General features: G+C 36.1%; 2 protein-coding genes across 2 annotated transcripts; both read right to left on the reverse strand.

The window, feature by feature from the left end:
- Window positions 1–7,107: 7,107 nt before the first annotated feature.
- Window positions 7,108–9,360, reverse strand: LOC145817832 (putative disease resistance RPP13-like protein 1). Its single transcript, XM_082912764.1, has one exon. The coding sequence runs from the start codon at window positions 9,358–9,360 to the stop codon at window positions 7,108–7,110; it is 2,253 nt and encodes a 750-aa protein (XP_082768890.1).
- A 30-nt stretch (window positions 9,361–9,390) lies between these two features.
- On the reverse strand, window positions 9,391–14,274 carry LOC145817845 (putative disease resistance protein RGA3). Its single transcript, XM_082912765.1, has 3 exons — window positions 14,034–14,274; window positions 13,692–13,889; window positions 9,391–10,550 (listed from the first exon to the last, which is right to left on the reverse strand). The coding sequence occupies exons 1-3, from the start codon at window positions 14,272–14,274 to the stop codon at window positions 9,391–9,393; spliced, it is 1,599 nt and encodes a 532-aa protein (XP_082768891.1).
- Between the last annotated feature and the right edge of the window lie 1,154 nt (window positions 14,275–15,428).

Below are 15,428 nucleotides of genomic sequence, written 5' to 3' on the forward strand. Positions count from 1 at the left end.
ATTTTCTGTATTAAATTCAATAGTCTAAATTTATGACTTAAACAAATTGATTAGTTTCAATTTTCCCTAATCCACATGCAATGTCTACAACAAACACGACTACCCTCCACCGATAGCCCAAAACTGTTATTTCAAGACTGGAAATAAATATATCAACAATTCAATAGGCGAGTGATTTTAATTATCCAACTACACCATTTAATCAATGAATTCCTCAATTTTATGCATTTAACCAATTTTCCCAATTTCCTTATATTAATTATACAAATTAATTTATTAATACAACTAGGGTTTTTCCCAAAATTACCAAAGTACTCCCAACATATCAAAATACCAAAACTTAGAACAAAACTTATAGGATGGAGTAGGAAATCCCTACCTCGAAGAAAATAACCCGAATGGAGAAGACGAAGATGAATACCCAAATTCCAAAGTGCTTCAAACCACCAAACGTTCAGATTGAATGAAAGCCCTTGACTCACTCTATCTTTTTAATAAAGGACCAAGGTTAGATACTCACCCTAGGTAGATCAATTTTTAGAGAGAAGGCAGGTTTAGAGAGAGAGAAAGAGAGAGAGACTCTCAAGGGGCGATTTTCTAAAAGTTAAGAAAGAAAAGTAGGTCAAAAAGTGATCCAAAAAGTGAAATCTCGGACTGATGTAGTCGACTCCCCGCTCGAGCGTGAAAATCCCCGCTCGAGCGTCAGACACAGACTCACGCTTGAGCGTGAAAAGAGCCGCTCGAGCGTCGATTGCACACTTCCAGAAGTTTTGCAGGCGATGGTACCCGCTCGAGCGGCAAACTCTCCGCTCGAGCGGAGGGACTGCAGAGTAAAGTACTGGGAGATGGAAAAACGCGCTCGAGCGTCAAAACTCCCGCTCGAGCGGATAAGCAACAACGAAGAGCCCGCTCGAGCGTTAAAACTTCCGCTCGAGCGTGAAGGCCAAAATCTGGACATCACCTTTTGGTTTCAAAGTGCAACCAACCTATTTCAAACCTGCCCATCACAACCCAAGATTCAAATACAAAGAGGAAAGGCTAGAAGTGATAATGATACAAAAACAAGTCCACGGAACCAAGTCCAGAATACAGTATACAAAGGAAGGAAAAACCGGGATCGCTATATTACCTACAGCCTTAAACAGATTACAGAGAATTTATAATAACAAAGCCTAAGCGGAAGCAAACAAAATAACAAAACGTCCATTGAGCAATGCTTATATGCCTGAATTTAGACATCATGTCATATGCTGAAAGTTTGCATACACAGTTCATACATACAAGTACAATTCATGTAGATATATACAAGAAGTCAGCAACTCAAAGTTATAGGCTCACAAAGTGTCCAAACAAAAGTCAGCAAAAGACTTAACAAACATTTATCATCATAGAAATTCCCAAAAAGACAAAAGGCTCCATTTTGGAGGCTTATCAACGCAGGTCCATCAAAAATGACTCCTGAAGCCGACCTAAGGCTGGTCTCCGACTTGATCACCTACATATTAATAAAAATACAGAGTGAGCGAGGCTCAGTGAGTAATAATAATGTAAGGAGGTTAAAATGAATGAGCATGTGTCTTGAGAAATCTATATATATATATAACTTATACATTTATCATTCATGATTGCTTTCCAGAACGACCTCGGGCCCACATAAGACGGAATGGCCTTGGGCCCAACATAATACGGAACGGTCTCAAGCCTAACATGGTAACAGCTGTTCTAAGCGACCTTAGGTCCAAACATTTCGTATCATAGAGTAGATGGAACATCGACATGTCTCCATCTCCTATATAGAACGGAACGGCCTTAGGCCCATAATTCATAAGCAATCCATACCAAACATAACGACCTCGGACCCATCATATATAACAGAAACAGAACGACCTCGGGTCCATTTCATATGCCATTGTGGGCAAATGCTCAATCATTTCAAACAAAACACAACTTGTATAAAGCATATCATTCACGATCGAAAATACATAAGTCATAACATATCGTTACACTACTACTACTCACAGTGATTTTGGTCGTGCAGTGGTCCCTTCTGGCGAGTGACCTACACATTACACACATCCAACTTAATAAGCAATTCATTCTTTTCTTAGCCTCTTTTATTTAATCATTTTTTTGTTTCATTCAATTTCTATTTATCTTAAAGCATTTCGGAGGGCTTAAACACACTCATTAACAGATTCAGAGGGTCAAAAAGATGAACAAAATTTAATAGTTTTTCCCCTTGTTTTCCGCACGTGTGGAAGACCCCCACCGCATGTGCCTTTATTTCAGAACCGATGCTCTGAATTGCCCTGTTTTCCGAACATGCGGCTGTGAGCCCTGCACGTGCGGTTCTTACCCTGTTTGTGCAGTCCGAAGATTATTCAATGTTCAAGTTCCCAAACTCATTTCTAAGGTTCAATTCAAGAAAATTCACTTCAAAAACATGATATATGAACATACTAAGAATGACATTCAAGCTCAATTAGATCATAACTTACTTTAATTCCAAATAGAAAACCCTAACTTCCGTAGTTCCTTCATTTTCCTTATCTTTTCATGGTGTCCATGCTTATATTTGCTTACATGAGTTCAAATCATGCAAAGACTCAAGATTAGAAAGCAATTTGTCACAATCTAACACAAGACAAGCCCAAAATAAAAGAATCAACCCTTTAATTAAACAAACCCAAGGATTCCATGTTCACTTTCATGAGATTTGTTCAGTTAAGATCATAATCCAAAAACCCTAACTTTTATGAGTGTCAAAGCTTCCTCTTAAGTGTTGATTTTAACCAATTGAAGAAATATTTAAGCTATTTTAGTTGATTTACACTTACCTTGAGCTAATTCTTTGAATTACTCTTTCAATTTCTTCAATCTCCAAGCTTTAGGTGAAATTCCTCTTTTCTCTCTCTTTTCTTCCTCTAGTTCTCCTCTAGGAGATATTTTTGTGTTGGAGTCTAAGTTTTAAGACTAAGCTCATGTATATATCTCTCGTCTAACTAAGGATTAGCTTATTTGAGTCTATAGTCAAGCTTAATTAAGAGTTTAGTATAATTAAACCCAATTAATTCGTTACGAATCAAATTTTTACAAAATTTTATATCATGTCCTACAAATTATGCTAATCATAACTATAAAGTCGATTTCGGTTTATCGTGCCTCTAAGACTTTCAATTTTCAGTCCAAGTGTCGTAATTTCAATAGATTTTCTTATAGCCGACAGATACAATTTCATAATCATGTAAGTCACACATTTAAACATGTAATTTCACATCAAACATATAATCACACATATAAGTAAAGAATATGAGAGAGTCGGGATGTCACAATTATTAAGGGAAAATTAAGAGAAAAGGAAATATTTGAAAGGAAAAGACAAAGAATGAATTGAAAAACAGAGCAGTGTGTTTAATTAATCAATAATGTATTGGTAATTTCAACATGCACAACAAACTGGAACTCTCTTGCGAGAGAAATTCTATTTTCACACATCTAATTAGCTCAGGTCACATCTTTTTTCAATACATTCACTTATTAATTTGATTACCAATTAATTTTCTTAATCCACACACTTAAAGTTACAATTACACCCTTCACTCATAACCATTGTACACACACCACTAACCGTCTTCCTACACACTTTTGATTGACCCTACTTCCACGTTGACCCACCCATGCCCTTGAAGAGTTTGGTCTGAAGTGAAATTTCCTCCATTGAAGACTTGCATAGAAGATGTAAGAACCTGAATTTTTAGACAACTAATTAGTTTGTTAATAACAATATTAAGTCAATTAATAGTGATTATTAAATTATTAAATTATAATGTTAATAGCATTATGATTAATACCAATATTAAACTCCTTTAAATAAATTTATTTATCTTTTGGTGACTGTATATAAATACAGTTGTGGAAAACTAAATGATTTAAACAAATAATAATTAAGTTAGTTAGAGGATAGTAGGAAGCAAAACATCCAGTGAATAGGTTATATATAAACTAATTTTATTTGTACACACACAAAAAAAAAAAAGATATGAAATCAGATTTTGGGCAGGGAAATTCGGCCCCCTCCTTTCTAAGAAGGCTGCTGGAGGGCATGCATACATTTACACTCTAAGCCTATACATGTAGGTAATATTTCCTAAGCCAAGAGGAAAAAATAAAATAAAAATAGGCCTCCAAACTCCTACAAATAAGAACACTATTCAGCCATTCTACTACTACGGCTGAGCAAAGAGAAAAAAAAAAAAGAGAGAAAGAGTAGAAAAGAAAAAGAAAAAGAGAGAAAGAGGAGAGGGTGCTTGTTGGTCACCATTTCAAAACTAATCTTGAGAATAGTGTGCAAAAGCTCTTGAGGTAGGAATACTCAACCCCTATCCTTCCTTAGATATTTTTTTTACTGAACCTATATATTAAATGTATGCAAGAGTATGCATTGTTAATACATACATAGCAAGAATAGCTCAATGCATGTTAACATTTTGATAGAATGAGAATTTCATGATTATATGATTTTTACTCCTTCTTGCAAGCATAGATTAGATGGTTTAGCAATTGATTTTATGTTCTTACGTGCTCAAACATTTTCCATTATTTGAAATAATCTTGCATGAGAGTAAAATGAGATAAAGTTGATTCACTTATACTTGAAACTTATATTTTCTTCACTGTTTCAGATTTTTATCGGATGAAAAATGCTCAAATAAATTGAAAATAACTTGTGTCAAAAATCTGTTTTTACTAGGAGTATATATAGGTGTTCTATACGGTGTAAATTTTTTCTAAAATCATTGGACACCATGTTCTTACCGAAATAAATATTTGTTCTAAGTGCCGCTTACAACATAGTAGGAACAGTGACTTCAAATAGGTTCCATTTTCTCTGAAAATGTTATTTTTTTGCACAACCAATTGGGATGGTTAGATATAAGAGTTATCTTTCATTTTCCGCTGATTTCACAAAAAATGGATAAGTCTAAGAGGAGAAATCGCAATTTTACTAAAATGAGACAGAATCTGTCCAATTTTCTTAGAAAAATTATTTGACCATCTTCCATTGGTTTCAGTTTTCAAACTCTTCTGTACATATGTTCTAAACTCAAATATCTAGCAAGTCATTTTGACCATACCTCTTTTTGACACTGTTTGAGGCCGTTTTTTATTTTTCAAACACAGAACACCTGTGCTGGAAGTTGCTGTAACTCACTGTCCCAGAAAAACAATTTTCTTCCAAATTTTATTTCGTCATTTTAAAATCATTTTTAGCCCTGGTATTCTCTCAAAATATTTTCCTAACTCAATTAACTAGTACCAGTTAAAATATCGTAATAATTGAATTTTGTTTGGTATGGGTTTCATTAATTTTAGTCCGATCATTCAGTGCTGAAAATAAGAAGTGTGGGAAATTCTAAGAAATTTTGTGATGACTCCTAAGACATTTAGTAATACTTATTTTGGTTGTCATACATGGTTGTGTTGTGCTATATAAACCTTATGTTACTATGGTTTTCAAACTAGAACTCGCACATGCATCAAAATGTGAGTTCGACAAAGTAAAGAAACACAAAATTGAACATATGCATTAAAGTTTAAAACTGATGGGGTGAGCCCAGTTTAGAGTCTTGCACAAGTGAGTTGCGAACCCTAACATGGCACGGGAAGGTATTTCGGCTCTTATTGGTATAGGCGATATAAGGTTGGTGGTGCGGGTGTCACAACATATATTGTTCCCTTGGGGCAGACCGTGATGTCACGACTCGAGTACGTAACCCTGGTGCGTGGGCATCATTGGTAGTTACAGCAAGTAACATTTGAATATTTTACCAAGGGGGAGTCAGAATTGCCCGTGGCTATTGTTTAGCGGTTGAGTGGAAATAATGCTCCACGGGGAGTTACTTAGACTCACTCGATAAACTAATCGATGTGAATTATAAAGAAAAGTTGGCATCTTCCTTATGATGAAATACTGCTTCTGCTTGCCATTGTTCTTATTGTCTATTGTTATTATTTCAACTAATAGCAATCTTGTTATACATATTAAACACTGCTTGTTACTCTATTACTACACAATATTCATTAACTATGAGTATTATTATTGGGGTGGGTATTTTGGGTTATTGTATCTTATTGAGCTCGTCACTCATTGGCATTCCCGTTGCCCTGGCATTTTATGTTAGGTACCAAAGAAACTAAAGGAAACACCGAGGTCTTGGAAGGCGGCATTCAGCCTTGATTAGCTTAAAGTGTGCCCATGTCCCATGAACCATTTTTTTGAGTTTTCTAGTTTTTCTATAGGTTTCTTTTTTATATTTGTGTTTTTCTTTCATGAATATAGTAAGACTAAGTTTTAAGTTTGATTGGAGTTGTAATTTAAGAACTTTTGGTAGCGTTTGGTAGAGTTTTCTAAATATGATTTGAGAATAGAGTTGTATTTTGAGTTTATGAGTTTTGGAATTATGATTTGAGTGTGAAAATTTTATTTGGTGAATGAGTTTTGAATTGAGTGGGAAATTTTTGATGTGACATGTGATACAAAAACTTACAACTTATAACCAAACACACAACTCAAATCAAAATTATATTCAAAACTTATAAAAAAATTTAAAAATTTCCAATTTTTTTTATTTAAAATATAAAAAATACCAGGTGCCAATTGTTAAAAAAAAAATAAGAAAATAGCACTATTCTAGTCAACCGACCAGGCGTCCGGGAGGACGACTGGTTAGCCCAAATTTTCCCACGTTGGATGATGGTCAAATTGAGAAGAGAGGTGGGCAGGAACATCCCTTCTTCTGGAAAGGACACCGTATCTCTCCACGGCCAATCTCGGCCTTGAAGTTGGAGTGTTGTAAGAGAAGAGAGTTTGTACAAACCCCACTTTAACGGAAGTGGAAGTTGACCGACGTCGTCCCCTCTCAAATTCCCGATTTCAAGTGAAGTGATGTTGGTGGGGAAACTCCCTTCCTTGACAAAGTAGGAGACCATTCCTGCTCTGCATTTACATAAACACAGCTTTTGAAGCAAACTGAGCTGGTTCATGTTGTTGTTGTTCTCATCATGACCACCAAGTGACAGGGGCTCCAGATTATAACAATAGTTTATCTACAATTCACTGAGATTCCTAAGATTATTGGCTTCAGGTAAAGATTTGAGACTCCCACAAAATTCGATACGAATAGTTTCAAGAGATGGACAGTCAATTTTGATCCCTTCCGCTACGAAAAGTGACTCCAGATTTTCACACAACTCAATCCCAAGTTGTTTTAGTGTGGATGGTAGCCCACCTCTTGACAATAAATATGCGAGTGATGCACATTCAGAAACCAGCAACTCTTGCAGATTATTGAGTGTCATCAACTCGGGTAGCGACTCCAAAGCATCACAATTTGAAACCCTAAGTTCTCTCAGCATAGATGGCAAACCTTTCATTGGAAAAGAGATAAGACTTGCACAATGGTGGATTCTAAGCACCCCAAGAGATGTGTATGTGTGCAGATCTTGTGGCAATTTCTTCAGCATTCCACACTCTTCAATTGTTAAATACTCAAGTCTCGTCATGCAAGGTAGCCCCTCATGTTGCTGCTTTTTCCAACCTTCTCCTCCTTTTTCTTGCTCTTCTTCAAACAAGCAAACAACTTTAGGGCAACGAGAAATCTTCAAATGGCAGAGGGAAGGGAGACATACTTGTATTCTCACCTTATTCCGCCACAATGTTATGAGTTCTTGGCAGTTACTAATGTCCAATTTCTCGAGTCCCATCAAAGCTTGAGTAAACCATGTTGGTAGGCATGCCAGTTTTTCAATATCAGAAATGCTCAAGGCAGTTATTAAAGTCAAATGGTTAGACATTTCATTAGCCAGTAACTCTTCATCAGTTGTGCTTGGATCACAGAGGGAGTTGAGAACTGTAACATGGCTTTCTCTTGGAAGAATAACATTATTCATTGACAAGGACGCAAGTGATGGTTGAACGAGGCTCGAAACATCAATCAACAACTGCGGACAACCATCAATTTTGAGAGAATTGAGACGAGGAAGATCCTTTGGTAATCTTCCAACAAGTTTGGGACAATTTTTTATGGAAAGCTCACTGAGATGACTGAACGGCTGAACTCCCTCTGTTTCAAAAGCAGACCATTCCTCCCATTCTGGCATAAACTCAAAGCTCAGTCTCCCTAGAGAGGGGAAAGGTTTGGCACCACACTGTTGCCCATAGAACTCACAACCCAAGCGCTTTATTGCACTAATTCCTTCAATGCAAAGGTCTTTAAGCAAGGGTAGCTGTCCAAGTGGTGGCAAAGATCTACAACATTTGCTACCTTTTAATTGCACGAACACCATTTTGGAGAACGAAACATCTCCAACCCAGTTTGGAAATTTTGTACTGCCATACCATCTGATGGTGAGTCGTTCCAACAATTTGAAAGGTCTCATCACATCTAGCATATCCCTCTCAACTATGTCATTCTGTGAACGGTGAGATTTACCCCATTCTAGTGATAACTCTTTTAACTCCTCCTTAGACATAAAATTGGCCTCCCTTGCATCCTTAACACCACTGACATTCTCCAGTCTTGATATGTGTATTGCCCCTCGAATGTGCGATAGGTTTTTCAACTCTCCTATTTTACGCCCACAATCTTTACCCACCATAAAATTTGACAATGTTTGGAGATTAGTTAATTTACCTATATGTAGCGACATCTCTTCTGATGATGGAATATGCACTCCAGTCATGTCAAAATGGCGCAAGTTCACTAGCCTCCCTATGTTTGGAGGTAACTTCCGAAGTCGACGACAAAATTTCATAAACAAGACTTGTAAATTGTAGAGAGTTACTACCGTGTCAGGTAACCTTGTAAACCCAGAACAGGATACATCAAGGTACCTCAAATGCTTTAGATCTCCAATGGAATCTGGTAGTTCATCCATGCTATTATAATGTAAACGCAACTCACGTAAGCATTTTAACTTTGGCAACAAATCATGAAACAAGTACCTCGTTGCATGGAAACTCAGTGGAAAAAACTGTAAGAATGTTCGTAAGCATTTGGCATCATCAAAAACTTTAAATTTTTTGATTCCATCAATGTAGCTACCAACATAAGATGCATGTCGAGCTTTGACAGAAATCTTGCTCTGCCTGCCACCTTCTAAATTATTTTCCAACCTAAAACATTTATCCCCTGCGACATCTTGAGCCAAATCATTGATGAGGTCATGCATTATGAATAGGGATTTGTTACCACTTAACGGTTGAAAAAATGATCTTGACACCAATTCGTGAAAATACTTGCAGCCTAAATCTTCCATTTGGTCTCCACCTTTTGGTTGCTCAATTAAACCTTCAGCCATCCATAGCAAGACTAATTCCTCCTCCGTGAATCAGTAGTCCTTTGGGATAATTGCATAGTAGGAAAAGCACCTCTTCAACTGGACAGGGAGATGAAGGTAGCTCAATTTCAATGCTGTGAGAATGCCACTTTCCTCATTCCATATATTGCTGTTTAGTATCTCTTTCCATTCACGTTCTTCTTGTTTACAGCACAATAAGCTGCCAAGAGCCCTCGCTGCCAAAGGTAAGCCTCTACACCTGTTCTCAACAATTTTCTTACCAATTGATTCCAATTCTTTGTATTCCTCAATATTTCTGTTCTGAAATGCATGTTGGGAAAAGATTAACCAACAATCGCCATATGATAAGTTGTGCAAATTGTGGTATTTATCCATTCCCATCTGCTTTGCAACACCTCTGTCTCGCGTTGTCACAATGATTTTACTTCCAGGTGCTCCAGCTCCAAATGGGGATCGTAACAAATTCCACCCATCACGTCCATAGTCCCACACGTCATCTAGGACAAGCAAAAACTTTTCCCCTGCCACCGTTTTGCTAAGTTGAACTTGAACCTCATTTAAGTTACTAAAATTACATGAACCGTGAGTGAACGACTCGAGAATTGCCTTTGTTATCCTCGTAACTTCGAAGTCATCAGATACACATACCCATGCTTTTAGATTGAAATAATTTTCCACTCGGTCATCATTGTAAATGTGCTGAGCTAGTGTAGTCTTGCCAATCCCACCCATTCCTACAATAGGAATTACATCAAAAAAGTTTCCAGCAGGACCATCCGCAAGCAGCAATTCGATAATTTGCTTGATGTCTTCATCTCTGCCATGAATGTGAGGCTCCTTCAAACAAGTAGTTTGTGATCTCTGCCGTAAATCTGTAGACATCCTCCCAACAAGTCTGTTATCTAAACCAAGTTCTTTTCCTTTTGTAGCAACTTCTTGTAATTGACTAGTAATCTCAATTAACTTTGACCCATTTTTTAAATTGAATGGAACAATATCGGAGAGCCGTGGAAACTTAGCTGGTCTTCTTTTGATCGTCGTCTCGTCTGCCATTAGCTTCCTTTCTGCCATTAGCTTCCTTTCGAGATCGTCAGTGGCAAAATCATCCAATATGTCATCTGCATCGTAAGCCAAATGGTAAACCTCTTCAAGCCACTTTTTGATATCCTTGTGGTATATCTGTTTGTTCTCTGCATCAGCCAACAAAATCTCTAATGTTGTGTTTGGTTGAGGGATTTGATGAGGGATTTGGAAAGGGAAATAGAAAAGGTAGGTGAAATGTAAAAAAAATATACTTACATTTCACATAGTTTCACACACCTTTTCCCTTTCCCTTTTCAAATTCCTCCCCAAATCCCCCAACCAAACACAGCATAAATCCTCTAATGCCTTCTTCAGATTGTGGATGCCAGTGCCAACGTCCACTGTGCTCACTAAGTTGCTAAAATAAGAGGACAATTTATCAACCATAGCTTGTATTAATGGAGAGATAAAGATCCCAAATACATCCATGGTGTTTGTTCTGAAAGAAGGAAAGGTAAGAAATTGAAGAACAGGTTTACGGCAAAATACAGATAAACAGACTTTGGTGGCAAAGGTAAGAAATTAAGTCAAAATGAAGCAATACACAGATCAAGAACAGGCAGAACCTCTACAAACTTGGACCAACTTTGGAAAATAAAAGATATGAAAGGTAAGAAACGAAGCATACAGAGATCAAAAACATGCTGAAACTCTGCAAACTTCAAACAACTTTGGAATTATGAAGGATATGAAAAGCCAGAAACTCTTCAAAAACAAAGCAATACAGAGATAAAACAAACAAACAGTTTGAAGAAGCTCTGCAAATGTGTAGTAGCTGAAGACTGTAAGTTTTGACCAAAAGCAAATGTGTAACTTTTTAAAATGTCAGTTATAAAAGTATATTTAGGGACAAAAATAAATTCGTACGAAAAGGTTTCTTTTTGTGACAAAAATTCCAAAAGCATAGTAATTCATTATGAAATTTTCAATTTCGTTGCTAAAAATACAACAATGACACTTTTGGCAACTAAGATAATTTGTCCCTAATTTTTTTCTCTCTAATACGTAAATTTGTTGTGGTGATGACCAGATATGGGCAAGTTCGGATCAAGGGAAGAAATTAGTCATAGCATATAGATTTTGTGGAGCTTATTAGAATCCAAATATTGAGAGTTGCTCAAAGCTATATGTATCTCACCAGCAGAATGAACAGAAGAAACAAAATAAATTTCCAAAACAGATTCATAGGTTGCCACTATATGTGGATCTTTCCGAGAATCTGCAATTGAGGTGGGTTTTATTTTATGTTTCCAGAGAAAATAAAGTTGTAGTTTTCCAGTGTTGATACTTGGGTTAAATCAATCAAATATCCTTGGAAACCCATTGGATACACTAAATGCAAATTGTTTGGACATAACGAAATGAAATGCTTTGTGGGAAATAAAATGAAAAGTAGTGGAAAGTGAAATCAACAAATGAAAATCCTGAAAAGGAAGAGTGGGTCATTATTACTTAGAAAATAAAATAAAAATAAAAAATTGAAATCGAGGAAAAGATGGATATTGGGGAATGCTCCGACACTGTTTTCGAAGAAATTTCAAAGAAAAGGGATTGTCAAACGCAAGGTGCTATTAGGTAGGCCTCTCATTTTGTCACATTGATGATATTTATTAGGACCTATAGGTTAATTAAACAATGTGAACAAAATGATTAGCTTTAAGGCAGATTAGAAGGGGAATGATGCATATTAATAAATGCTTTCCAAATTGAGAACACATTATAGAAATGCTTAGGAAATAGTTTAATTAAATGATGCTAATTAATGAACCAAGCTTACAACTAAAAGACCTGTCAAGAATACCCATACCTGATTTGAAAACAATAAACAGAGAGAAGTTTGGAAATTCATAAATGAGAATAAAATGAGAAAGAAAGAGATACTCTTACACTGTTTTCTTTTACTTCCCTTCCACAAATACCTCCTTAAATCCTTTATCCAAACACAACTTAAAAGTTTCAAAGTTGCAAACCTCTGAACAATTATTACTTGCACAGTTGAATTTCTGGATAATAATATGAAGTCCTGTTTTGTATCCCCCCTTGGGATGAAGATGCTCTCAAAGAAATCGAAGATGATTTCTTGGCCCCTATAGGTTCAGATCATTGTCCTCCTGTTGTTACTTTGATGCCTGGCATTGAATTGAGAAAAACTTTCCAAATTCTTTAGTTTTTGGATGAGACATGGGAATATCAAGCAGATTCTTCAAATTTTTGAAAATTCGAATAGTTACACATTCTCAAGTGTTGAGAAATGAGTCCTAAAATTAAAAGACTCAGTCTGGTTTTTGAGAGTTAAACAAACTGTTCTAACTTCAGCTTGAGAGTGATTGAGCTCGCCATATAGCCATAATGAACATGAGGCCCTTCAGCATTATATCAATCTCTATTTTGCGGAAGAATCATCCCACAAGTTGATAGCCATAAATGAGGAATAATATTCTCAGCCTATACGACAGTAATGGAATGAAATTAGATTAGATAAATGAGTTTAAGGCTTTGACAATATGTATGGCGTAGACATGTACGTATGTCCACATACATGATATATGTATTTCTGCCTTTTTCCCCTAGACAATTTTATACTTGACTCCATAGTTTTTTTATTTTATTTTTGCAAGTATTATGTTCCAAGGTCCAAACTAGCATTTTGCGCTACGAACATCTACTAAACTGAATACAGAATCAAAACTTGGTTTAAGTAAATGAGTCACTCAATAGTTGTCCTCTCTAGAACAAAAATAAAAATAAAAATTAGCATTTCAATACAAAAATGGAACCACTCAATAGTTCTCATCTTGGAAATTTGAAAGGGGGAACAAATACTGAAAAACCATTGAACTAAATCATTGATGAGGTCATGCATAATGAATAGGAAATCGTAATCACTTGAGGATTGAAAATATGACGTTGATACCAATTCTTGAAAATTCTTGCGACCTAAGTCTTCCATTTGCTCTTGACCATTTGATTATTCAATTAAACCTTCAGCCATCCATAGCAAGATTCCTCCTTCCCAAATTCGCAGTCCTTTGGGATAATTGCGCGGTAGGAAAAGCACCCCTTTAAATGAGAAGGGAGATGAAGGTAACTCAATTTCAATGCTGGGAGAATGCCACTTTCCTCATTCCATATATTTCTGTTTAGTATCTCTTTCCATTCATGTTCTTCCTGTTTACAATGTAGTAAGCTGCCAAGGGCCTTGGCTGCCAATGGCAAGCCTCAGCACCTATTCACAACAATTTTCTTACCAATTGATTCCAATTCTGGGTATTCCGTGATATCTCTATTCTCAAATGCATGTTGGTAAAAGATTAAACAACAACTATCATATGATAATGCAACATTTGTGTTTCGTGTTGTCACAATAATTTTACTTCCAGGTGCTCCAGTTCCAAATGGCGATCGTAGCAAATTCCACCCATCATATCCATAATCCCACACATCATCTAGGACAAGCAAAAAAAAATTTCTTCCAGTGTGTGTTTAAGTTGAACTTGAACGTCATTTAAGCTGCCCAAATTACATGAACGATGAGTGAACGACTCGAGAATTAACTTTGTTATTCTCAGAACGTCGAATTCATCAGAAACACAAAGCCCATGCTTTCAGATTGAAATGCTTTTCCACTTGGTTGTGATTGTAGATGTGCTGAGCAAGTGTAGTCTTGCCAATCCCACCCATGCCTACAATAGGAGTTACATCAAACTTTTTTGCAGTAGGTGCATCCTCAAGTAGCAATTCGATAATTTTCTTGATGTCTTCATCTCTGCCATGAATGTGACGCTCCCTCAAACATGTACTTGGTGATATTGGACATATGTTTGTAGACATCTTCCCAACAAGTTTGTTTTATCTAAACCAAATTCTTTTCCTTTCGCAGCAATTTCTTGCAATTGACTAGTAATCTTATTTAGCTTAGACCCATTTTTCGATTGAACGGAACAATAGAGAGTCGTCGAAACATAGCTGGTCTTCTTTCCATCATCTTCTCCTCTGCCATTAGCTTCCTTTCGAGGGATGATGCTATGGTACATTTAGGTGTACCATACATTTAGTTATGAACTTATATGATTTTATATCATAACCTATACCATATTAGTCATAACTATCACCATATTAACTCATAACTTAGTTATATTCAATTATTTACTTATACCATATTACTTCATAACCAGGTCATTAAAAGTGACCTGCTAAACAGGTCACTTTTTATAGTTATGAGCTAAAATCATATTTCTTCATAACTATAATCAAATTGATCATAACTTAGCTATAACTACATCTCACAACCAACACCATTTTGTTCATAACTAATATCACATATTTCATAACCACATCTCATAACCAACACCATTTTAGTCATAACTAACATCACATATTTCATAATCATAATCACATATCTCATAACCAACACCACTTTGATCATAACAACTATCACATATCTCATAACTATTGATCGCATATCTCATAACCACATCTCATAACCAATCCCTTTGAGTCATAACCAACATCACATATCTCATAACCACTAGTCACATATCTCATAACCAACACCTTTTTGTCATAACTAATATCACATATCTCATAACCACTAATCACACATCTCATAACTACTACCCACATACATCATAACCACATCTCATAACCAATCCCTTTGAGTCATAACCAACATCACATATCTCATAACCACTAGTTACATATCTCGTAACCAACACCTTTTTGTCATGACCAATATCACATATTTCATAACCACTAATCACATATCTTATAATTAACACCTTTTTGCTCATAACCACATCACTTTGATCATAACCAACATCACATATCTCATAACTACTAGTCACATATCTAATAACCAACATCACATATCTCACAACCACTAGTCACATAACCAATATCTCATAACTCATAACCATTAATACATATAGCATAACCACACCCTTTGACACCACTTTGCTCATAACCATTACCCACATATCTCATAA

This window comes from Camellia sinensis, chromosome 2 (assembly GCF_055761805.1).
Source record: "Camellia sinensis isolate YWXY chromosome 2, ASM5576180v1, whole genome shotgun sequence".
Classification (NCBI taxonomy): Eukaryota; Viridiplantae; Streptophyta; class Magnoliopsida; order Ericales; family Theaceae; genus Camellia; species Camellia sinensis.